A 24,021-nucleotide genomic window follows, 5' to 3' on the forward strand; every position below is an offset into this window, starting at 1 on the left:
AAGTTTGGACAAACATTTTGCAAAAGCAGAGATACTAATAGCAGATGGCTATATATTAGATAACATACATTCATGGTCATCATTAAAATGCAGCTCAATACCATAATGAGATACAATCTCAGTCAAGTTAGAACAGCTGTTACCAAAAATGATGAGAATAGCAAGTATGGGAGGTTATGGAAAAAGGGGAACTCTTAAATATTGTATGTAGAATGCAGAAGTTCCTCAAAAAAAAAATCTAAAATAGAGGTACTACATAATCTAGTAATCTCATTACTGGGTATATATCCATAGGAAATGAACTCAATCTGTAAGGAGATATCTATATTCCAATGTTTAACATAGCACTCTTCATAACAGTGAACATACACAGTCCACCCAAGTGTCCAACAAAAAACAAAGATAAAGAAAACGTGGTATATATGCACAGTGAAATACTATTCAGCCATAAAAATTCATCTGTGACAATATAGATGAACAAGAGGGTCATTCCTTTAAGAAAAATAAATGAGGCACAGACAGACATATCTCTTGTGCACTCACACATATGGAATCTAATGCAGCTGACATCATAGCATTGGAGGGGAGGGCCCAGTGTTGTGACTTAGCTGGTAAAGCCTCCAACTGTAATGCCAGCATCTCATATGGACTCTGGTTCAAGTCCCAGCTGCTCCACTTCCAATCCAGCTTCCTGCTAATGCACCTGGGAAAGCAGCAGAGTATTGCCCAAGTGCTTGGGATGCTGCACCTATGTGGGAGACCTAGAGGAAACTCCTGGCTCCTGGCTTCAGCCTGACTCAGCCCTGACCACTGCAGCCATTTGTGGAATGAGCCAGCTGATTGAAGCTCCCTCTCTCTGTCTCTCTCCTCTCTTTTTCTGTAACTTTGCCTCTCAAATAAATAAATCCTTAAAAATACATAAAATGAAATAAAGAAGTGGAGATGAGAACAGTAATTAACAGAGACCAGGGAAGGGATGAAGGACACAAGAATGGAGAGAGGTTGGTCTTGGTGTGTTAAAAGTGGGTAGCAATTATTTCTAGAGCTGTATTATACAGGGTGGTGACTAAAGTTAACAGCAATATATATATTTCTAAATAAGATAGTTCTCACCACAAAGTAATGATAAATGTATGGGTGATGGGTATACTAATTATCCTAATTTGATCAAAACATAGTGTATACTTGTATCAAAAATCTGTTTGTCCCATAAATATGTACAATTATTATGTGTCAATCAAAAATAATTTTTTAAAAAACCTAGCATTTTACTGCTAAGCAGACAATGTCCAAGGAAGGGGAATTTTACCAAGTATCATTCTTGATCATCAATTTCTTCACCTACCTCTAGGAAATGGATAGTATCATACTCTAACCAGTGTCTCCAAATTCCAGGTCAGTGACTTTTAAATAACAAGTATCAGTAAATACAATTGAGAAAAAAAAACTCTATTTACCCTTTCAATAATATTTTGGGATCCTTACTCCTAGCTCTAGGTTGATCTTTGTTGTGGGTGACCTACGTGAAAATGAAAGTTCTTGAGCACTGTGATTGAAAATGAGTAAGTCTCCTTTTCTGACACTGAACAGAGAGGAATTAGGCTGACAATTCTGATTAGCTTTCCTATTCCTTTCTGAGAAGCAGCACTTGAAAATCATCTTGTCTAGGCTTGGAGCAGCCCTGACCATAATATTATTTAGCAACTAATTGAAGGCAAGAAGCCAGCTCTGTTGCTCAGCCATACACCAGCACAGATCAGAAAGCCTCTATCCTTGTCCAGAATGGCTGAACCCAGATTCTAAGGTTCACTTTCCTCTTGGTCATTTCCAAACATAAGATCCGTAAACGTGTGTTGCTGTAGGAAGGTAAGTCTTTAATAGAATAGTCTTTAATAGAACTAAAGCTTAGTGACAAAACTTCATTTATATGTAGACAAAGAAAACTTGAGAGGGCTGGACCTCAATGGTGCTGGTTTTGTTGAACAATTAATCTTAAAGTACTGTGGCCTAAAACAGTTATGTTTTTCTGAGCTGTGCTGCTTGATAAATGTTATCCTTTCTCTGATGATGCTCTCAAAGACCCAATCTTCTGAAAGGAGAACTGAAATAAATTACATCAACAAACTATGTAAAATTATTGCATGATAATTTTGGAGATCGCTGCTATCCAATTTTGCTAAGCTAATTTAGAAATTTATTTATATTAGATTTTCATAATTTTGGTTGCTTGGCTTTGAAACTGAGAAAACTGTTTTAATCCTAAAGATTTTCCTTGGACCAGCATTGTTATCTTGCACAACATAATAGAAAAACTTAGCTCTTAGGAAAACTAGTGTCTAAAGGATCATATATTGAAAAGTAAATGAGTATCTTTCTCAATCAATAGTATATGAATATCAAATATAGAAACGTTTTTGATTCCTGGTTCCTCTTAGAGTGGTCGATAACTAAAGCCATTCTGGACCATGCATATCTTTGGCTATTAGGGTGTGATTCTTTCCTGGAATCCCAGGTAGAAAGGCAGATAGAAGATGTCATTTTATCTCATACACTCAGGAATTAGACCATCTTGCAATTTAAAAGGAAGCACTATCTGTAGTTCATGGGTAATATTTAAGAAAAAGAAAATATTTGTGCTATACAAAATTTTCCATGAAATTGAAAAGGAGGTAATACTTCCCAACCATTTCTATGTATCCAGCATTACATGATATAATGGATGAATCAAGATGCAAAATTTATTTTTAAAGATTTATGCATTTATATGAAAGGCAGCGATGCAGAGACAGAAGAAACAGGGAGAGATAGGTAGAGAGAGATATCTTCCATCTGCTGGCTCACTCCCCAAATGGCCACAATGCCAGGGCTGGGCCAGAAACCTGAGCTCCATCCAGGTCTCCCATGTGGATGAAAGCAGTCCAAGTACTCCAGGCATTCTCCACTGCTTTCTGGGGTGCATTATCAGAGAATTGGATCAGAAGTGGAGTAGCCAGGACTTAGAACTGGTGCTAACAAAGGAAGCTGACATTATAAGAGGCAACTTAACCTGCTGCACCACAATCTCAGCCTCCGCAAAATTCCTTAGCAAATTTCTAGCAAATAAAACCCAACAATATATAAAAGAGATAATACATTTTGAACAATGGGATGTATCTCCCAAGAATGTAAGGTTGGTTTAATGTACAAAAGTCTAAAACAGAGGTAGAGGGTAGGTGTTTGGCACAGCAATGAAGATGGCACTTGAGACACCCACATCTCATTTGGAGTGCCTGAGTTAAACTCCAGCTTCAGTTCCAACTCCAGCTTCTTGATAATGTGCATCATTGAAGGCAGTGGGTGATGGCTCAAGTACTTAGGTTCCTGCCATCCTTGTGGGAGACCCAGATTGGGTTTCAGGTTCCTCATGTACAGGCTGTTGTGAGCATTTGGGGAGTGAACCAGCAAATGGAAACATTCACTCTCTCACTCTCTCTCTCTCTCTCGGGCTCTACCTCTCTTTGTAACTCAGTCTTTCAAATAACAAAATTCATAAAAAAAATGACTGCCATTTCCCCAGGCACATTATCAGGGAGCTGGATGAATAGTGAGTGGAGCAACTGGGATATGAACCAGTGCCCATATGGGATGCTGGCACTGCAGGTGGAGTCTTTATTTGCTAGAGCACAGCACAAGCCTCAATAAATATTTCCTAAAATTTAGAGAAAGAAAATGAGATGTATAAATTATGGTTGTTTATATGAATGCATTTCTGAAAAGTACATAACTTGGTACAAATAAGTCTTTGGGCTCTTGCATCCATGAGAGAGACCCAGAAGAATCTCCTAGATCCTGGCTTCTTTTTTTTTTTTTTTTTTAATTTTTTTTTTTTTTTTTTGACAGGCAGAGTGGACAGTGAGAGAGACAGAGAGAAAGGTCTTCCTTTTGCCATTGGTTCACCCTCCAATGGCTGCTGCGACCTGTGCACTGTGGCCAGCACACTGTGCTGATCTGATTGCAGGAGCCAGGTACTTATCCTGGTCTCCCATGGAGTGCAGGGCCCAAGGACTTGGGCCATTCTCCACTGCACTCCCAGGCCATAGCATAGAGCTGGCCTGGAAGAGGGGCAACTGGGACAGAATCTGGTGCCCCGACTGGGACTAGAACCCAGTGTGCCGGCACTGCAAGGCAGAGGATTAGCCTAGTGAGCTGTGGCACCGGCCATTCCTGGCTTCTTAGTGACCTCTGCCATTGCTACCATTTGGGGAGTGGAGTAGCACATGGATGATCTCTATATGTCCTTCTCTGAAACTCTGCCTTTCAAATAAATAAATAAATCAATCTTTAAAAATATTTATTAATTTGACAGGCATACTTACACAGAGGTCTTCCATTCATTGATTCATTGATCAAAAGGACTGCTATGGCTAGGAGTGGCCAGGCTGAAGCTGGGAGGTTCATCTTGGCCTCCCATGTGGGTGGCAGAGGCCCACACACTTGGGCCATCTTTTTCTACTTTCCCAGGTCCAATATCAGGTAGCTGGATCACAAGTAGAGTGACTAGGACACAAACTGGCACATGTATGATACGTCAGAATTGTAGACAGCAGCTTAATCCACAGTGCTACAGTGCTAGCGTCATCTACATTTTTGTCATATCTTTCCTTTAATCTTTTGCTTTTTTTCTCTTTCTCTGGTTTAGGTCTTTAGATACTAAAGCCATAGTTTACTTTTTTAAGATTTATTTTTTGAGGGGTGGGGTTGCACAGAGGGAGCGAGAAGCAGAGAAAGATAAAAATGCCTTCCATCTGCTGATTCACTGCCCAGAGGGCTACAGGGCTGGGCCAGTATGAAGCCAGGAATCAGGACCTTCATTTGGATTTCCCTCATGGATTCAGGGCCTCGAGTTTTTGGGCTACCCTCCACCATTTCCCCAGGTGTACCAGTGGGGACCTGGAAAGGAAATATAGCAGTCAGAACTCAAACTGGTACCCATAAGGATGCCAACCCCACAGGCAGTGGCTTGACTGACTATGCAACAATGCTAGCCCCATCAATTTGTAATTTTTATATTTCTCTGAAAACTTGTGTGGATCATGTAGGTGGCAGCAGATAATGCAGGCAGAGGTGGACTTTGTTTAGTTTGCAAGGGCACCATAACAAATTACTGAACGTTGGATTGTTTAAATAAAGACATTTATTTTCACATAGTTCTGCAAGTTGGAAATCCAAGATCAAAGTGTCGGTATGTTTGTTTTCTCCTGACAACTCCCTGGCTTCCAGTCAGATATCATCTTGCTGTGTCATCTCATAATTCCTTTGTTCATGTCCATCTCTTGTTTCTCTTCTTATAAGGTCATCAGTCTGGGTTAAAGTCTCATACATTTGATTTTTTTTTTTACTTTAGTTGTGCCATTAAAGGCACCATCTCCAGATAGAGTCACACTGCAGGTTACAGATTGAAGATAGGAACTTTGGAGAGACACAATTCAGTGCATCACAATGGAAAGCACCCAGATGTCTGCCTCGTGGGCAGCCAACTCTAAGTAGGACTTACTGTGTAGAGTGAGTCTTAGGATTCCTTTTGGTATTATTTTAATACTGTCTTACCAACCTGGGTGCATGCATGTACCCAACAAATTATCTGTGTACACCTATACAAACTAGAATATAGATTACTGATAGTAGTGGACATGTAAAATCAATACAGCAGTCCATAAAATAGAATATTTTGAAACTAAAACTGATGAGTAGAAAAATAACAAAGTCTGAGCTCCATTACGATATACATGATATCCACTATTAATATTTTTTAAATAAATCACTATGAGGAATATAACAAAAACATTCACACCTTACAGATCCATTTACATGCAGGTTAATCAGATAGTATTGAAATTATGACAAAGGGAATCTTAGGACTCACTTTACACAGTAAGTGTAATATTCCAAATTAATTTCCACATACAATGTGACTTCTTTTCTGCATGACACATTCTATACATATTTGTGAATATGGTTATTAAGTCATAAGGAAATGTGTGAATGTGTCTACTGACCTAATATGCTTAATTCAGGAAACAGACCTTTTGTGCATGTGGGGAAAGGTGCCGTTCAATGTTATCCTCTGTTTTTACACAATATGTTAATGAATCAAATAATTAGAAAATAAAACATGATGAGACAAAAAAAAAAAATGACTGCCTTTTCCCGATCAGTGAATTTGTTTACTAGGAATATATTTCCTTGTCTAGTAAGTTAATAAAATCAGCTTTGTTTTGTTTGTGTGTGTGTTTGTTATAATTCTAGTGATTTTTATTTAAATTTTTCACAATCATGATTTGATAAGATAGTCATGCAATTCTATCCCTGAGTCGTTACCTATTTTCTCAACCTCTTGTAGTTCTGGCCAACAAACAAATGCTACCAAACAATGGGAGACCTAATTGGGAAATATCTGGTGACCTTTTTCCTCCCTGATAAGGAAAACTGCTCTACCCGCACCTATCTTTCAATTGTTGGACATCATGAGGGAAAAGAGAGAGAGAGACATTCTCTGGTTTCAAGGAAGATAGGTTAAGATAGTAAGAATGAGTCCTTGATGCCATTTTCAAAGTCAACAATGAGACAAAGTTAAATAAAAGATTAATTAAAACTTAGATTTTGTAATTAAAGTGTTCTGAGTCCATAAAGTAAGAAAATAAATGAGTAGAGAAGGTAGGAAAGAGGATGCTGAGAACTCACATATTCCAGGCTGGGAATATGGGTAAATGTTTTAAATTCTATGTCCCTCAAGGAAGTCCTACAAAAAAGGTTCAAAGTTATATTAGAGGTGGTTTTTCTGAAAGAAGTATATCTTCTCTAAATGAGGTTCTCATTGTAGTCTGTAGTATAAATTGCCTGAATGTTCTATAATTTGGAATTTTACTGGGTTGGAAAAGCCAGCTTCCATATCTGGAGTTAAAACCATCATCATCATAGAAGTGGAAAGTATAACATAAATAGTCAAAAAACAAAACACAAAATGACAAGTCTCAGACTGCAATCGTTTTTGAAGATATTTTCATTAATGTTCTTCAAGTTTTTAAATTATTTTTTTACTTATTTGAGAGGCAGCAACAAAGGGAAACTCCCACACATCCTGGTTCACACCCCAAATACCTGCAATGGCCAGGGCTGGGTTAGCACCTGAGCCAGCAGCCAGAAAGGCAGTCCTGCTTTCTGATGAGGGTGCAGGAATCCAATGATTTGAGCCATTATCGCTGCCTCCCAGAACTAGGCTAGAGTCAGGAGTCAGAACAGGGAAGGAAACCAGGCCCTCTGATGTGGAAGCTGGGTACTTTAACTGATAGGCTAAATACCCACTCCCGAAATGTTCTTAGACAAGAGGAATAAGTCCACCACAAAGACACAGTTATGCTTCGTGTCTCTGAAATAGAAATTATTATTTCAAATTACCTCAGGGTAGAGACAATTGAAGTGAGGAAGAAGCAGCAGCCTCAATAAGGAGATTAGATTCTTTAGACTCAGAAACTACTGTTTGTGGAAAAAAATCTTTGATTATCATTATTAGGATATAGAATTCACTAGAAACGCAGAGCAAAACATTATGTTTTTGAGAGAATTGTAATTGTGACAAAAACATGAGGCCTGGTGGGATTTAGCAGGAAACTAACTCCTCAAGTAATCCCAGGACTTAGAAATGAAGCCAAATAGAACTGGATAACGCATACATTATGTCCCCTAGATATTACCTTCTGCCACATACAGATCTCTGAATGACCAGGGAGGATCCTGGGAAAAGAGACTTCTGAAGAGCAGCAATATGTGCTGACAGACTGGACTGGCCAATTGGTGAATTTTTTACACAGCAATTCATATTGGTAAGGCTGGGAATAAAGAGAAGTGAAAAATGCATTACCCTAGGCCAGGAAATTTAAGAGCGAGCTAAAATATTGAAAAAAAAATAGGTTAAATAACATTTTAATGCAATTACAAAAAACTAAGTTAATGACAAAAAGATCCATGATGAATGAAATATCAAAATTGTAAATATAAACCAAGATTACTGGTGCCTCCTTTTGCCTCAGGTTCCCCTGCAGCTCAGCACAGCACTGTTACAGTCACTTCCTAGTTTTTCCTTTCCTAAAACCTTTGTGGTGGATTTCTTCTTTTCCTCATCATTGTGTCTTGTGTGTGTTGGTGGAAACCAACTTGGTCACCAAATATATAAAAAGCCAAACCCAGTCTTGCTTATCTCTAGAGACCTTGGGCCTTCAAGTGAAATGGAGAAATTGGATGAGATGGAGGTGGCCTCTCCACAGGCAGGGGTAAGTGTGTATGTATCACTGAACAGCAGCTTTTAAATGAAGTGGTAAATGGGAAGAGGAATATACAGATGGTGCCTAGAGAAGAGGAAGACATCAGTGCTGTGTAAAGAGCAGTAACCTCTCCAGTCCTCACTATTAGTACATCCACTCTTTGCTGTATGTATAGTTTTTCCTTTTCTACCTTTCTAGTGGTTAGATGTGCTCATTGACCCAGCCCTGACAACTGAAATGTAGGAAGTCTGGAGGGCAAGGGAGGGTGGGAGGAAGGGGTTGTTGAACAGTTTTCTTCCTGGTCAAAGGAAAGCTAGTTCCTTCCCAACCTCTAATGCTGCCTTTGAGGAAAGTTGCTGTCTGGGGCAGTAGCAGGTATTTTGGATCTTCAGGAAAAAAAAAAAAAAAGCATGAAACTCAACAGACTAGCGATTGTGAAGTACAGGGATAGAAGACTCTGGGTTCTTGCTGACTCTGTAGTAGATGTTGCTGATGCCCAGTCCAGACTCTATATGTGAACAATGCATCCATGTCTCAGTAGACATGAGGGGGATCCAGAACTGTGGGAGGAAAAAAGATGGGTATCAGTTACATCACTGGGACACACTGTTCTCCTATAAGAAGTTTCTCCCAATATTATCATCATCGAGAATTCTGGAAACCATGGTCTAAATGGACAGAAGTTAATAGGAGAAGAGGGTAGATTTGAGAAGTCCCAAGAGCAGGAAAGAATTAGACTCTGTTGGTGCCAGTCCAGGTCCCCAGTACCAGTACCATCCTTTTGCTACTTTGAATGTTGGCTGCTAACAGCTCACAACTATCCTCTTCTCCAAAAATCCTGTAGGCTCACCTGGAAATTGCCCTTGCTGCTGTCCTCACTCTTACAATTTCACCAGAGTGCATACCCTCACTAAACCACATATACGAGATTGCCTTTTTAAAAAAAATATGTGACTTAGTACCACATCACTCTATCCAGTTAATGTTAGGATCTTCTTCCTCTGAAATTCTTGTTAGGTCATCGATAGGAGACATAATGGTTAACACACTCTGGTTTTTCCTCATAAAAAAGCAGAGAGAAAAAATGTACTGAACACAGTTTACAGCTTTGTATTTCAAAAATCAGGAATATAGATTCTAAACAACTTCTTGCTTATTGTCTCATATAAATATGCATTACATTTAATTTCACTTTTCACATCCTTTCCACAACTATTTTACATAGTGATTAGTGATGCTTAAATTTGACATTATTTCATAAATTAAAAAGAAAGAAAACAGAGCCAAGTGCTGAGTGGCTGCAGAAGCCAGGCATCTAACTTCTGCACCATCCAGCCTTGAGTGAATTTTAACCTCATCATCTTTGTGGCTTTATAAATGTAGCACCACTAGCAGAGTACTAGTTTCCCATTGCTGCCATAGCAAATTACAGTAAATAAGTGAGTAGCTTAAAATGATAAAGATTTATTGTTTGAGAGTTCTGGATGTTAGATATCTGAAATGTTTTTTGGGGGCTGAAATCAAGTTTCAGCAAGGCCACATTCTTATCTGGTCCAGAGGAAAATTTGCTTTCTTGTCATTTCCAGATTCTAGGGGCATCCCTCAGTCCCTGGTTCATGGCCTCTGTTTACCTTCAAAGTCATCAATGAATGATCAAGTCTTTCTCATGATGCTCTCTCTCTGGTTCTGGCTCCTTTGCCTCCTTCCTCTACTTGAAAGAACCCTTATGTGAAGCCCATCAAGATAATCTAGGATAATTTCTATATTTTAAGCCCAGCTGATTAACTGCCTTAATTTCATCCTCAGCCTCATTCCCCACTGCCATAGCTACTCCCAGGACCCAGAGTTCAGGACACAGACAGCTTTGTGAGTCCTCTGCTCTGTCCTTGCAGGGGCCTAAACCAAGAACATCAACCTTTGAGTCTGCAAATGGTGCAGTGACTTGGTCACATTTTCCAAGTGTCTTCCTCTTGAAATGATATTTAATATATTTAGACCTCTATTTTCCTCTTTCTATCAAATCAAACTCTGATATTCCTTAAATTAAACCTTTAAAAACCAACTCCAAAAGTATAGATTGATACTTTATATCTGATATTTCATATCTTCTCATCTCCCAACATCCTGAACAAATAGTACTCTTTTGCACTGGTTCATTAAATTTATAATCAGTGCCTAGAATACGCAAAAATCATGTGGAAGTATAGAGGAGAGGCATTATAAGAATCATTAAGATTGATTTTCTGGGCTTAGTTGAATGTTGAAAAACCACGTAAATTTTGTACCAAAAGAGAGTTCTCACACAAGCTATTTGTGATTGGGTTAAAAAGTGGCAGCAAGGGAATTTTAGCATATTCTATGAACTGAAAACTGTGTATTTGTCTTTGTCTTCATTTTTACTTAATTCTTACTTATTAGTATATTAAGCAAGAAAGGTGTTTCAAGCTGCAGACAAAACATTGCAAAGGAAACATTCTTCAACTATTGAGTCTCTTACCCACAACATAGCCCCTCTATATATTTATATTATATTGTGATTCAGAAAGGCTTTGATTGTGTCCCTGAAGGGTTAATGTAGTAAATTTAATCCCCACTCCCCACTACCCTGTGAGGTGTTAAGAGGGTAGAAACTTAATCTAACTCTGGAATTGAGACACGGGGCCCTTGGGAGAGGACTAGGATAAGAAGAGGTTATCTGGGGAATGGTTTCCCTGGATTTGTTCACTCTATGATAATTCATTGCAATTGGAATTTGAGTTTCTATTATTTTTTGTATTTACACTATAGTTAAAAAACAAAAAATGGAAGGTAAATATGACTACACATAAAAAAAAAAAAAGATGAGGTTATGAGAGTTCAGCTCCCACAACAGAGTAGGTCTCTTGCCATGTAATGCCCTTTGTCACTACAGGTCTCTGCCACCAACAAGGCCATCACCAGATATTGGCCCTCAACCCTGGGTAGAACTCTGAGACCAAATACATCTCTTTATAAGTTACCTAGACTCAGCCGGCGCCGCAGCTCAATAGGCTAATCCTCCACCTAGCGGCACCGGCACACCAGGTTCTAGTCCTGGTTGCCTGTGGGGAGCAATCCGGACTGGACTAAGTTGCTGGAATTAAGACTTATTCTATGCATCTGCTCTCCCACAATATGGCGCTGGGAGAGGAGAAAACAGCTTCTACGCAGCTGCCTCCAGTTCAGCCAATTAACTGTGGGACTTGCTCCTGATTGGGGAGCAGCGTGCTCGGCGTGTGGGCAGCCGAGTTGGGATTGGCGGAGGAGGACTATAAAGGAGGAGAGAGACGGCATGCACCAGGAACATCTATGGGGAACATCTAAGGGAACCCGTGCAGCCCCCGAGAGAACCGGCCAGCGGTGTGCCGCTCCCCTGCGGAAGTGGGGAATGTGGCCAGGGGGAACTGCCCTTCCACGGAGGTGGAAGGGATAGTAGCCAACCCGGGAAGAACCAGCAGCAAACCCGGGGTGGGCCGAGCAGACGAAAGAACAGCGCAGGGTCCTGTGTCGTTCCTCCACGAAGAGGGGGAGCGACAGTTGCCCCTCTTCCAGGCCAGCTCTCTGCTGTGGCCTAGGAGTGCAGTGGAGGATGGCCCAAGTCCTTGGGCCCTGCACCCCATGGGAGACCAGGAGAAGCACCTGGCTCCTGCCTTTGGATCAGCACGGTGCACTGGCCACGGTGGCCATTGGAGGGTGAACCAACGGCAAAAGGAAGACCTTTCTCTCTGTCTCTCTCTCTCACTGTCCACTCTGCCTATTAAAAAAAAATAAGTTACCTAGACTCAGGTATCTCATTATGGTAACAGAGAACACTTGTACATATTCCCACCTATAAAATGAAAACAGGAAATAATACATGGGAGCATGCTTCATTTTTAAATGCTTTCACTTTTAAAAGATTCATTCAATTTTTTATTTAAAAGGCAGAATGACACATACACACACACACACATGATCTATCCAACAGTTTATTCCTCAAATAGCCACAATAGCAAGGTTTGGATCAGGCAGAGGCCAGGAGCCAGAAATTCCATCCTGTCTCTCACAGGGCTAGCAGGGACCCTGGCTGTTTGGGCCATCATCTGCTGCTTTCCCAGGTGCACTAGCAGAAAGCTGGGTCAGAAGCACAAGAGTAGCTGGACTTGAACCAGCATTCCAAATGAAATGGCAGCACCACAATTTGTAGCCCAACCTGCTAGGTCTCAACAGTGGTACCTTCATGTTTAGAAATTGGCAGTATATAAATAACCTATTTTTAATGTAATGCATTTAGAAAATGTAGATACAAAATAAGGGGCTGGTGTTCTCAGTGTAACCCACTGAGAGAGAGGGAAAGAGAAAGGGAGATAGAAAGAGAGAGAGAGAGAAATCAAGCAATGCAGGGAGAGGTGGTGTCGGGGCTGAACACGAATTTCTACAGTGATCACACAGAAACCAATAAGAACAGAATTCTGACATCACCTTCCTCCCCCTCTCCAATCTCCTGCTAATGCTCTTAATTGTCCAAAATCAACATTAAGTCTGGCCCAAGGAGGGCCTCTAAGGTAGTCAGCTTAACAAATGGGAGAAGTAGAGTGATCTGGAGGAGAAAGTGGAAGAGATACAGCTTAGTGTGCATGCATTCAGCTACTGTGCATCAGTGGAATACCACAGAATGTATACCACAGAATGTACCAGTGACACTGGCCATCAAATACCATGTCCTCAAGGTGTTTATCATGTTTTCCTCCAATGGTCTCTCTCTTCATCCAAAAATGTGTAACTCATTTTACTTGATATTTTAATGGCTATCTGGTTTTGTGTTAGGTTTTTGTGTTTCTATTTGTACTTAATTAAGCCAAACTCCATCCCACTCTTTTGGTAGCAGCCCCCAACTTTCCTAATGGGAATCCCTCCTCCATACTCAGTCCCTGGGACTCAGTATCTCAGCCCTCCTCACCCTAGCTCATGCCAGACATATAAGCCATGCTTTGCCCGCTCCTATAGCCACAATACTTGTTTCTAGAAGGCGAACACAATCCAAGTCTCCACCAGTGAGTTTGAGGCTCAAGGGTCTGCTGACGCTACACAAAAGGAGAGGACCTGCATGTGCTGCAGGCTGCTACATAGGAAGAACAGGGTGGGGATGGCACTCCCTCTGCAAAGGGAACCTCTTCAAGTTGGAAAAAGAGCCAAATCCAGTCTGGACCCAGGCTCCATCTCTGCCTGTAGCCAGACTTGTGCCTAGGCATTTTAGTTACACAAACAACTATTTTGGTTACATCCATTTGATCTGGATTTAGAATTCCTGGAAATATGTAGAGCTCTTACTGATGAAGAAATATAGCCTTAACCTATTTCCCCATGAATAGACATAGAAGAATATCACCCTTTGAGTGGCTGCTATAATCATCTCTTAGAGGAATGGATGATAATTTACTTACAAAACTAAGGTTGGGGCTGGCGTTGAGGCATAGGAGGTAAAGCTGCTGCCTGCAGTGCTTGCCTCCCATATGTGAGTGGGTTCAAGTCTCAGCTGCTCCACTTCCCATCCAGCTCTCTGCTATGGCCTGGGAAAGCAGAAGATGGCCCAAGTCCTTGGGCCCCTGAACCCATATGGGAGACCCGGAGAAAGCTCCTGGTTCCTGGTTTTGGACTGCACAGCTCCGGCCATTGCGGCCATCTGGGGAGTGAAGCAGTGGATGGAAGACTTCTCTGTCTCTCTCTGCCTCTGCCTCCCTGTAAATCTGCCTTCCAAATAAATAAATAAATCTTTTAAAAAGCTAAGGTTTTATTTATTTATTGAAAGGCAGAGTGACAAGGAGAGGAGAGGGAGAGGGAGAGAAGAGAGAGAGAGATGGGAAGAAAGAGAGAGAAAGAATGAATCTCTACCCACTGGTTCATTCCTCAAAGCTCTGGGCCAGGCCAAGCCAGGGGTCCAAAATTCCACCGGGGACTCCACATGGGTGGCAGGAGTTCAGACACTTGGGCCATCCTCTACTGCCTTCCCATGCACATGACTAGGGAGCTGGATTGGAAGTAGTGCAGACGTGATTCAAACAGACACTCTAATATGAGGATATGGGATGCTTGCATCACAAGCAGAGGATTAACCCACTGTGCCACAACACTGGCCCCAGTTGTTTAAGTTATGTCCAGCTTATCTAGAGTATAACAATCTTTCTTTGATGTATACCACTTTATATACATGTTTGAAGAATTCTGATTTCCTGAGGATAAATTCTTAAATATGAATTCTAGAAATACATGGTATGTACATTCTTTTGTAATTTTTACCCATGCTGCTTTGAATTTTCTTAAAGGCGTCTAAAACATAAACACTAAAATATTCTGTTCCAAATTCTAAAAATAGCAAGTCTATTTTGAAAAAAAGTACACAAAATCTATCCTTACAGCTAAAGCATCTTTTTAAATGCTCTTAGATCCAAACTGAAGGAGGTCAGAGCTCAAGCAATCTCAGGACTATGCTTTATGCACAGCATGGAAAGCTTCTTTCTTCTTCTCAAAGTGAATTCTGATTAATCATTTTCTTTTAAAATTCCACACTCTATCCCACTGGCCACTTTGAAATTCCTCTCACTCTGGAATATGGTTTTTCACACCCTGTAATTTTTGCTTGAAGGAAGCTGTGGGGTAGCAGAGTTCTTACTTGGCTTGGTATATATGTCTTCACACTGAGTCCCAAGGGACAAAAATATGTTAAGGCCCTTTGGAGAGTGGGTGGGAGGGTGGGTGCCTGTGAAACTTCTGGTGAAATGAGAGAGCAGAAAGAAGGCTGCTCTGGAGTATTGTGTCTATTTTTCAGAGGATCCAGGGAGAATCTTGTATGGATTTAAAACTCAGCCCAGAGGAAAGTAAGCAAAGACATAATCAGGCTTAAGAACTGTGTCCAGGAAATAACTTTGAGTGTGACTATAGTCATCTATCAATGGTTGCAAGCAAAGAGATAGAAAACATTAGGATTTAAAAAATAAACATTTGAAATATAGTATGCATATAGGAAAATACACAAATTACCATCATAAGCTTGTTGAGTGCTAACAAAGCTAAAATCCCTGTATAGCCAGCACTCAAAAGAAGAAAAAATGCACCTTTAACACAGATATCCCCTTGCCTGCATTGAAACATGACATAAGAGATTGTTATCAAAAACCAAAGTAACTCAACATGTAATTTCTCACTCTTCCAAACCAGGGGTCAGCAAGTAATGGCCTGCAGGCTTGCTGCCTGGTTTTGTAAATACAGTGATGCTTGAGTGCAGCCCCGCCATGCATTCACATAGCGTTAATGTCGTTTTCACACCACAATGGCAGGACTGAGCAGTTCAGAGACCATCTGGCCACAAAGTGTAATTTACTGTCTTGCCCTTCATACAGAAACTCTGCTGACCCCTGATCTAAACCACAAGGAAAGTATGGGAGAAATGATGCAGAACTAGACTTTAGGTTCCAATGCTTCCTTCTGCAACTTCCACAGATGCTGAGCCTGGCTGTGTATTAGCAAACAGGTGCACTCAGAATTGTATCATCAGGAGCAGGGATGACAGACCTGCAGCCATTAAAATAATGCCCTGAATAAAGCTATGCAAAGTCTATTTATGGAATGTAAATGGAAGATGCAGAAGTTCCTCTGATTTTCCTTAACACAAGTGTCCTTCAAATCGCCTCTTAAAAGGAGGATGGATATAGGATTGTTTTGAAATTAGGGAAAGGTAAGGCGGGTGGGGAGGATGCCGCTGACATAATCTAAATATCCCTTAAACCGCACATCAGGCTTTCAAAGCCTGGAAACACAGGGGAAATAAATAACGTCCATGTATGCTACAGTGTGAAAATCTGCGTTCTCCCCCACAAAATTCATCTGGTGAATCCTAATTCCCAAGGTGATGGTGTTTGGAGGTGGAGTCTTAGGCAGGTGTATTTCACAAAAGAGAACCAAGGGGGCGCCCTTGCCTCTTTCACTGCTTGAGGACACAGGGAGAAGGCTTCACCAGGAAGCAGGTCCTTCCCAGGCATGGAATCTGCCAGAGCCTTGATCTGGGAGTCCAGCCTCTAGCACTGTGAGAAATAAATGTCTGTGTTTTGTAGCCACCCAATCTGTGCTAGCCTATTACAGCAGCCTGGTGAGACTAAGACACCATAGGCGTTACTACAAATATTGGACAATGGCAGTCTTTGAAAATGCCATCTTGCCATCAGAATTTGTAGGTAGTGTTAAATATATAATACCTGGAAAAGAAATACCCTTTACCACAGAACAATATTTCATTTAAGAACATTAACTCACTAACTTTCCTAAGAAAGAAAATATCTTTTAGGCCGGCGCCGTGGCTCAATAGGCTAATCCTCCACCTTGCGGCGCCGGCACACCGGGTTCTAGTCCCGGTTGGGGTGCCGGATTCTGTCCCGGTTGCCCCTCTTCCAGGCCAGCTCTCTGCTATGGCCAGGGAGTGCAGTGGAGGATGGCCCAAGTGCTTGGGCCCTGCACCCCATGGGAGACCAGGAAAAGCACCTGGATCCTGGCTCCTGCCATCGGATCAGCGCGGTGCGCCTGCTGCAGCGGCGGCCATTGGAGGGTGAACCAACGGCAAAGGAAGACCTTTCTCTCTCTCTCTCTCTCTCACTGTCCACTCTGCCTGTCAAAAATAAAAAAAATATATATCTTTTATGTTAAAATTTCTGGGAGAGTCTCAAGCTCTTGCTAAATTCCATGGATTATATTTGGCAAAACAGTTAACAATTTGGTTAATATGCCTAAGTCCCATGTTGGAGTACTGGGGTTTGAGTCCTGGCTTGGGCTCCTGATTCTAGATTCCCACAAATCAGACCCTGGCAGGTAGTGGTGATGGTCCAAGTAATTGTGTTCTTGCCACCTCATGGGAGACCTGGATTGAAATCCAGGCTCCTAGCTTTAGTCTGACCCAGCCTTGCCATTGTGGACATTTAGGAAGTGAGCCAGTGGATGAGAGCTCTTGCTCTCTCTCTACCTCCTGAGTAAACATTAAAAATTAATAAAAATTCACATGTAGACATTTTCTGCAAGGAAGGAATCATCTTTCAAACCAACACAAATAAACGTGCAATGTGGAAAAGAATATATGGAACTACAGTATATCTGAATTTCTCCCCTGAACTATCCAACATCCCCTAAATCCAAGTGGCTAACCCCAACCTTACCCTTTCCTGTGCTTTGGCTAAGTATCATGTAAGGATAATTTTAAAAGTCTGTGGAGGGGCCGGCACTGTGGTGTAGCAAGTAAAGCCGCCACCTGCAGTGCTGGCATCCCATATGGGTGCCCGTTCAAGTCCTGGCTGCTCCACTTCTGATTCAGCTCCCTGCTAATGTGTCTGGGAAAGCAGCAGTTGATACCCCAAGTCTTTGGGCCCCTGCACCCACATGGGAGACCCGGAAGAAGCTCCTGGCTTCATATTGGCCCAGTTCTGGCCATTGCAGCCATTTGGGGAGTGAACCAGCAGATCAAAGAGCTCTCACTCTGGCTCTCGCTCTCTCTGCCTCTGCCTCTCAGTAACTCTGACTTTCAAATGAATAAATAAATAAACCTTTTTTTAAAAGTGTGTAGAAAATAGAATTAAAGGATTAGTTTATTTTAATACAAAAAATAGAAAAGATGCAGTTTTTCATAATACACATTTTCCATGAACATTTTGAAGAATCCTCTAATGTATAGATTTCAATTTTTATTGCATCACAATGAACCTATTTTATTTCAATTCCCATAAAGTTTTCAGATTGTACACTCACAGCATACATGGGAAAAAGTAAAATGCTGGTGAAGACATCTTCCCACGCTTCCTACTTCATTATCCCTCCATATCCCTCAAGGAGATTTTTCTCTCGCACTGCTTTCCTTGCTTCCTGGACAGAGGTGATAACGTGACAGCGAAAGGGACATGACCTTGCTGAGGTAGCCCACAATGTTGGAAAAATACATACAAACAAGGAATTGTAGTAAAAGGATACATTGGTGAAGACTTGGATAAAGTGGCATGGAAACCTAGGACACTGGTTTTGCCTGGAGGGACCTTGGGAGACATCACCCAGGAGGTAGCATTAGTAGAGTCTTAGAAAGTAGGTAGGAGTTTAGAAAGCCCAGGCAGACATAGGATCCTGTGAGGAGAGGGATTCACATGGGTAAAGCAGAGAAATAAAGATCATAAATTATTTAGAGAATGGTAACAGTTTGGCTTAGTTCCCATAATAATAGTTTTACATTGTGCTATAAAATTGATCTATTAGAACCCATTGTTCATTTTCTTTGGTAAAGAAAATATCCACATGGAGGAAAAGGGTAAAAAAGGAAAACTCTAAGAAAATCTACCTAACTTTGTATCCTGATAATTTTAAGAAGAACAATAAAGCCAGATTATAAATAACTGTTAACAGATCGGTGAGCAATTCTTCCTCCTATGACAAATATCTTCTAAAACCTTAAGTGAACAAATAGTTTCCTGACAGAAATAGTCTAAGTGTAGTTTGCCATGACAAACATTATATAATATCAATAGTATATAACAATAGTCTTTAGAATTATATTTCTGCATATTCTAGAAAAGTTCTAGGGGTCCATAATTCAAATTTATGATAAGACATAGAATTATTAGACATCAAATTAAAACATGAAATATGCAAATATCCTCACTTCCCAAACCTCCATTTGTCTTTGAGGCTCAGAAGTGAAGCCTGTTTCCCTGGTTATTGGGAAAAGGATCATATAGTAGTTCAGGGTCCATTCTACAGAGTCAGTGTCCAGATGGACAGACACTAGTCTTGTGATCTTGACAATATTACACGCTCAGCATGCCTAACTTGAAAATCCCAAATCCAAAATCCTCCAAAATCTGAAATTTTCTGAGCACTGACATGTTGCCCCAAGTAGAAAATTCCATGCCTACCCTCATGTGACAGGTTGCAGGCACACTAAAAATATTGCATAAAGATCTTTCAAGCTCCCTGGGTAAGGTGTGTATGGAAGATAAATTAATTCTGTGTTCAGACTTAGGGCCATCCCCTAGTTACTACATCATGTAACATAAATATTCTAACATCTGGAAAAACCTGAAATCCAAAACTCTTCTGGTTTCAAGAGGTTTGTGTAAAGGGTACTCAACCTATACTTACTATGGCTAACCATTAATTTCACAATTTATAAAATGCATAAAAATCACAATAGTTTGTGGCAGGGTTGGCTATTAAATGAGATAAGGCCTATAAAACTCAGAATTTCTCCCCAAAAGTGTGAATTGTGATTATAGATGAGAGTATATAGTTTGCAGGGGTACATGGTACCACAGACTAGATGATTCAGACAACAAGAACTTATTTCTTCATAGTTCTGCAAGCTGGAAGTCCAAGAGCAAAATAGGGTGAGTTGGCTTCTTGTGAGGCCTCTCTGTTTGGCTGGTAGATAGCAGTCTTTTCTCTGTGCTTTCACATGCTCTTTGCTCTGTGTCTGTCTTTGCCCTGATCTCATCCTCCTATCATGATACCTGTGGTATTGGATTAGGACTCATCTATATAATCTCATTTTACCTTATTTACTCCCTTAAATGCCCTATCTCTAAACACAAAGCCCCAATGGGGCTTAAGATTTCAGCATATGAACTTCGGAGGAAACACAGCTCAACCCATACCACATGTCTTTTTTTTTTTTTTTTTTATGAAGTTAAAGCTTCTTAAAATGCTAAAGGCACAAAGTGGAAAAAGAAGACTTAAAAGTAGATCAAGAGTTTATACAGAATTTTTGTAGGCAGAAGACAAATGCATTGAAGAAGCTAATCACAAATAGGGGGAAAACCCATGACTCTTAGAGAAAATTTAGAGGTTGCACGTTATGTCTCTCAACAAATTCTTTGTGAGAGATGAAAGAGTTACCATGAGATGAAAGGTGGAAACACCAATACATGATAGGTTTGATTTTGCTATAATCTGCTAGCCAGCAGTTATTTGCCATGAATGGGGAAGACACATGTGAGAAAATGACTTTTAGGAAACAGGAAAAGAATTGCAATATTGTTGATGGAAATAACTGGAGTAGCTGATATTTGAATATGGAGAAATTTGGAGGTATAATACAGGAAAGCCTGGATGAGTATGGAATCAATCTATTACAACTATGGTTCTATTGCGTACTGGAATCATCAGGGACACCAGGTCAATAGCAAGCAAAGGGATGAATTAATCCACGGTATTGGATGGTAAGAACTCTTTTGAACTCTTTTTTATTTATTTGAAATAGAGAAGGGGTGGGAGAGAGAGAGAAAGAGGTCTCCCATCCACTGATTCACACTCAAATGCCTGCAATAGCCAGTGCTACACTGGCGCCAGAGTCAGGAGCAGGAAATGCAATCCAAGCCTCCCAGTGGGAGTCAGGAACCTAATAACTTGAGCTATAACTCCTGCTTCCTGGGGTCTGAGTGGGTGGACAGCTAGAGTCAGGAGCCAGAGCTGAGGGTTGAACCCAGGCACTCCAGTGTGGGACATAACCATCTTAAAGCTAAGTAAACCTACCTCCCTGGACAGAATTCTTGAATTCATGTTTGTTCTACTGTATTTCCATCATTTGGTATTTTAATTCTTTAGTTTCCATTGTAATGTAGTGGAATGTTTTTGAAATCAGTCATCTATTCTTTTAACAACTTAAAACTTAGGGGCTTGGAGCCAGTGCTGTGGTGCAGCAGGTTAAGCCACCACCTGCAATGCCAGCATCCCATATGGGTGTTGGTTCAAGCCCAGCTGCCCCACTTCTCATCCAGCTCCTTCTAAGGGAACTAGGAAAGCAGCAGAAGATGGCCCATGTGCTTGGGTACCTGCATCCATGTGGGAGACCTGGAAGAAGCTCCTGGCTCCTGGCTTCAGCCTGGCCCAGTCCTCTGGTGAGTGAACCAGCAAATGGAAAATCTCTCTCTCCCTCCCTGTCCCTGTCCCTGTCCCTGTCCTTGTCTCTGTCTCTGTCTCTCTCTCTCTCTTCCTTTCTCTGTCTCTCACTTTCTCTAACTCTGCCTTTCAAAGAAATAAATCTTAAAAAAAAATCTATGGGCTTAAAACAGTAACAATATATGGTCGCACCTCTTCTGTGGGTCCTGAAACTAGACAGAACTTAACTGGGTATCTCTGGTTCAAGCTTATCTCATGAGGTTGCAGTCATGCTATTAGCCAGGGACATGGCTCATCTGCAGGGCTGCTGGGGGAAGATCCACTCCTAAGTTCATTCCTGTGGCTATTGACAGGATTCAGTTCCTTAGGGGTTCTTGGACTGAGGTCCTCCAGAATTGAAGTCTGGAGGCCTCCCCTAGTTCCTTGCCATATGGGCCTCTCCATAGGGTAGCTCACCACAGGAATGGGCAAAACACAACACAATAGATAAAACACTGAAGAGAGCATTTAATTCTAATTAGGGTGTAGGGGTTATGGGGCCACTGGTGGAGACAATGCTAAAGTGCCTGGAAGCAGCCTAACAGTAAAGGGACTGGTGTGTCCTGCTGAGGTACTTACATCTCATTTAAATATAAAAGTATTATGGGTGGTCATGGTGGTACAGTAGGTTAAGCTGCTGCTTGCAACACTGCCATCTTATGTAGCAGCACCACTTTGAATCCTAGCTGTTCCACTTCCAATCCAACTCCCAGGTAATGTACCTAGGAAAACAACAAAAGATGGCCCAAGTATTTGGGTCCCCACCATCCACATGGGAGATCTAGATACAGTTCTAGGCTCCTGGCTTCAGTCTGGCCAGCTCATCTTTTGCAGCCATTTGGGGAGAGAACAAGCAAATGGGAAGATTCATTCTCTCTCTCTCTCTCATATGCACATATGTACATGCTCTGTGTGTGTGTGTGTGTCACACTTTTCTTTTAAAAAAGATTATTTATTTGAAAATCATTTGAAATCATTATTTCAAATCATTATTTGAAAAATTTATTTATTTGAAAATCAGAGTTATACACAGAGAGAAGGAGAGGCAGAGAGAGAGTGAGGTCTTCTATCTGCTGGTTCACTCCCCAGTTGGCCTAAATTGCCAGAGCTGTGTTGTTGACCTGATGCCAGGGAGATCTTTCTCTCTCTTCCTCTCCTTCTCCCTCTCTGTAATACTGACTTTTAAATAAATAATTAAATCTTTAAAACAAATAAACAAATAAATTTAGGGCATCATTTATTATTCACAAATCAAACCTTGGCATGTTAACTATAGAAAGTCATTATATTTGTTGGCTATTGGTATTTTCATCCAACATATGATGTATTTTTGTGTTTTCTTCATGTAAATCTAATGACTGGAATAAAAACAAAAACAAATTTGAAAGTAGCCAAAGACAAAGACTGGGGAGGGAAAGAAAGAGAGATCATCATTCTTCTGGTTCACTCTCTAAGTGCAGGCAATAGCCAGAGATGGGCCAGACCAAAGCCAGGAACCCATGTCTCCCATTTGGGTAATAGAGAACTAAGTACCTCAGCCAACATCAGCTGCCTCTCAAGGTATGCATTAGCAGGAAGCTGTAATCAAAGGCAGATCTGGGACTTGAATCTGGCACTTGGATATAGGATGCAGGTATCCCAAGTGGCATCTTCTGCATGGTACAAAAGTCTGCTCCATAATATGTGATTTTTCTTGTTCAAGCTGACTTACCTCAAACAGTAGAGTTAGAAACATACCAGGGGATTCCAATTCATTCCCATCAAGGTGGCATGTACCAATGCCATCTCACTAGTCCCAGTGATCAATTTCTGTTCACGATTGATCATAATGATAGGACTAAGAACCAAAGGGATCACATAAACAAGAATAGTGTCTGCAAATACTAGCTGATAGAATCAAAAAGGGAGAGAACGACCCAACATGGGAAGTGAGATACACAGCAGACCCATAGAATGGCAGATGTCCTCAACAGCACTCTGGCCTCAGAATCAGCCCTTAAGGCATGCGGATCCAGCTGAAAAGCCCATGAGAGTATTTCAGGCATGGAAAGCCAAGACACTCTGGGGGAAAAAAAAACAAACCTTAAATGAAAGATCTCCACGAGTGAGATCCCAGTGGAAAGAACGGGTCATCAAAGAAGGAGGTATCTTTCTCTGAAGGGAGGAGAGAACTTCCACTTTGACCATAGCCTTGTCTAAATATGATCAGAGTTGGTGAACTCAGGGGGCTTCCATAGCCTTGGAAACTCATGACAGAGCCTAGGGTGATTACTGATGCCATAAACAAGAGTGTCAATTTGTTAAGTCAACAACAGGAGTCACTGTGCACTTACTCCTCATGTAGGATCTTTGTCCTTAGTGTGCTGTACATTGAGCTTTAATGCTATAACTAGTATTCAAACAGTATTTTTCACTTTATATTTCTGTGTGGGAGCAAACTGTTGAAATCTTTACTTTATGTATGCTAAACTGATCTTCTGTATATAAAGAGAATTGAAAATGAATCTTGATGTGAATGGAAGGGGAGAGGGAGTGGGAAAGGGAAGGGTTGCGATGGGAGGGATGTTATGGGGGGAAGCCATTGTAACCCATAAGCTGTACTTTGGAAATTTATATTCATTAAATAAAAGTTAAAAAAAATTTTTTAAAAAAGATGTATTTATTTATGTGAAAGTCAGAGTTACACACATAGAAGGAGAGACAGAGAGAGATAAAGATCTTCCATCCACTGGTTCACTCCCTAGATGGCATCAACAACCAAGGCTGTGCCAGG

General features: G+C 41.0%; 1 protein-coding gene across 2 annotated transcripts in view; it reads right to left on the bottom strand.

Annotated features, from left to right (window-relative positions):
* The window catches only part of LOC103350920 (ral guanine nucleotide dissociation stimulator), a 106,272-nt gene that overhangs the window by 59,024 nt on the left and 23,227 nt on the right, over positions 1-24,021 (bottom strand). Inside the window, exon 1 of one of the 2 annotated variants that reach the window (XM_089311641.1) lies at positions 4,356-7,689. Coding sequence is in view for 1 of the 2 variants with exons in the window: in XM_089311642.1 (XP_089167768.1) it covers positions 7,731-7,865 (135 nt within the window). In the remaining variant the exon portion in view is untranslated. Of the gene's footprint in view, positions 1-4,355; positions 7,690-7,730; positions 7,866-24,021 lie in introns of those variants that run through there. The other variant, XM_089311642.1, reaches the window with a different exon arrangement.

The sequence above is a fragment of the Oryctolagus cuniculus genome, chromosome 13 (genome assembly GCF_051225735.1).
Source record: "Oryctolagus cuniculus isolate XC-2025 breed Fujian yellow rabbit chromosome 13, ASM5122573v1, whole genome shotgun sequence".
Taxonomy (NCBI): Eukaryota; Metazoa; Chordata; class Mammalia; order Lagomorpha; family Leporidae; genus Oryctolagus; species Oryctolagus cuniculus.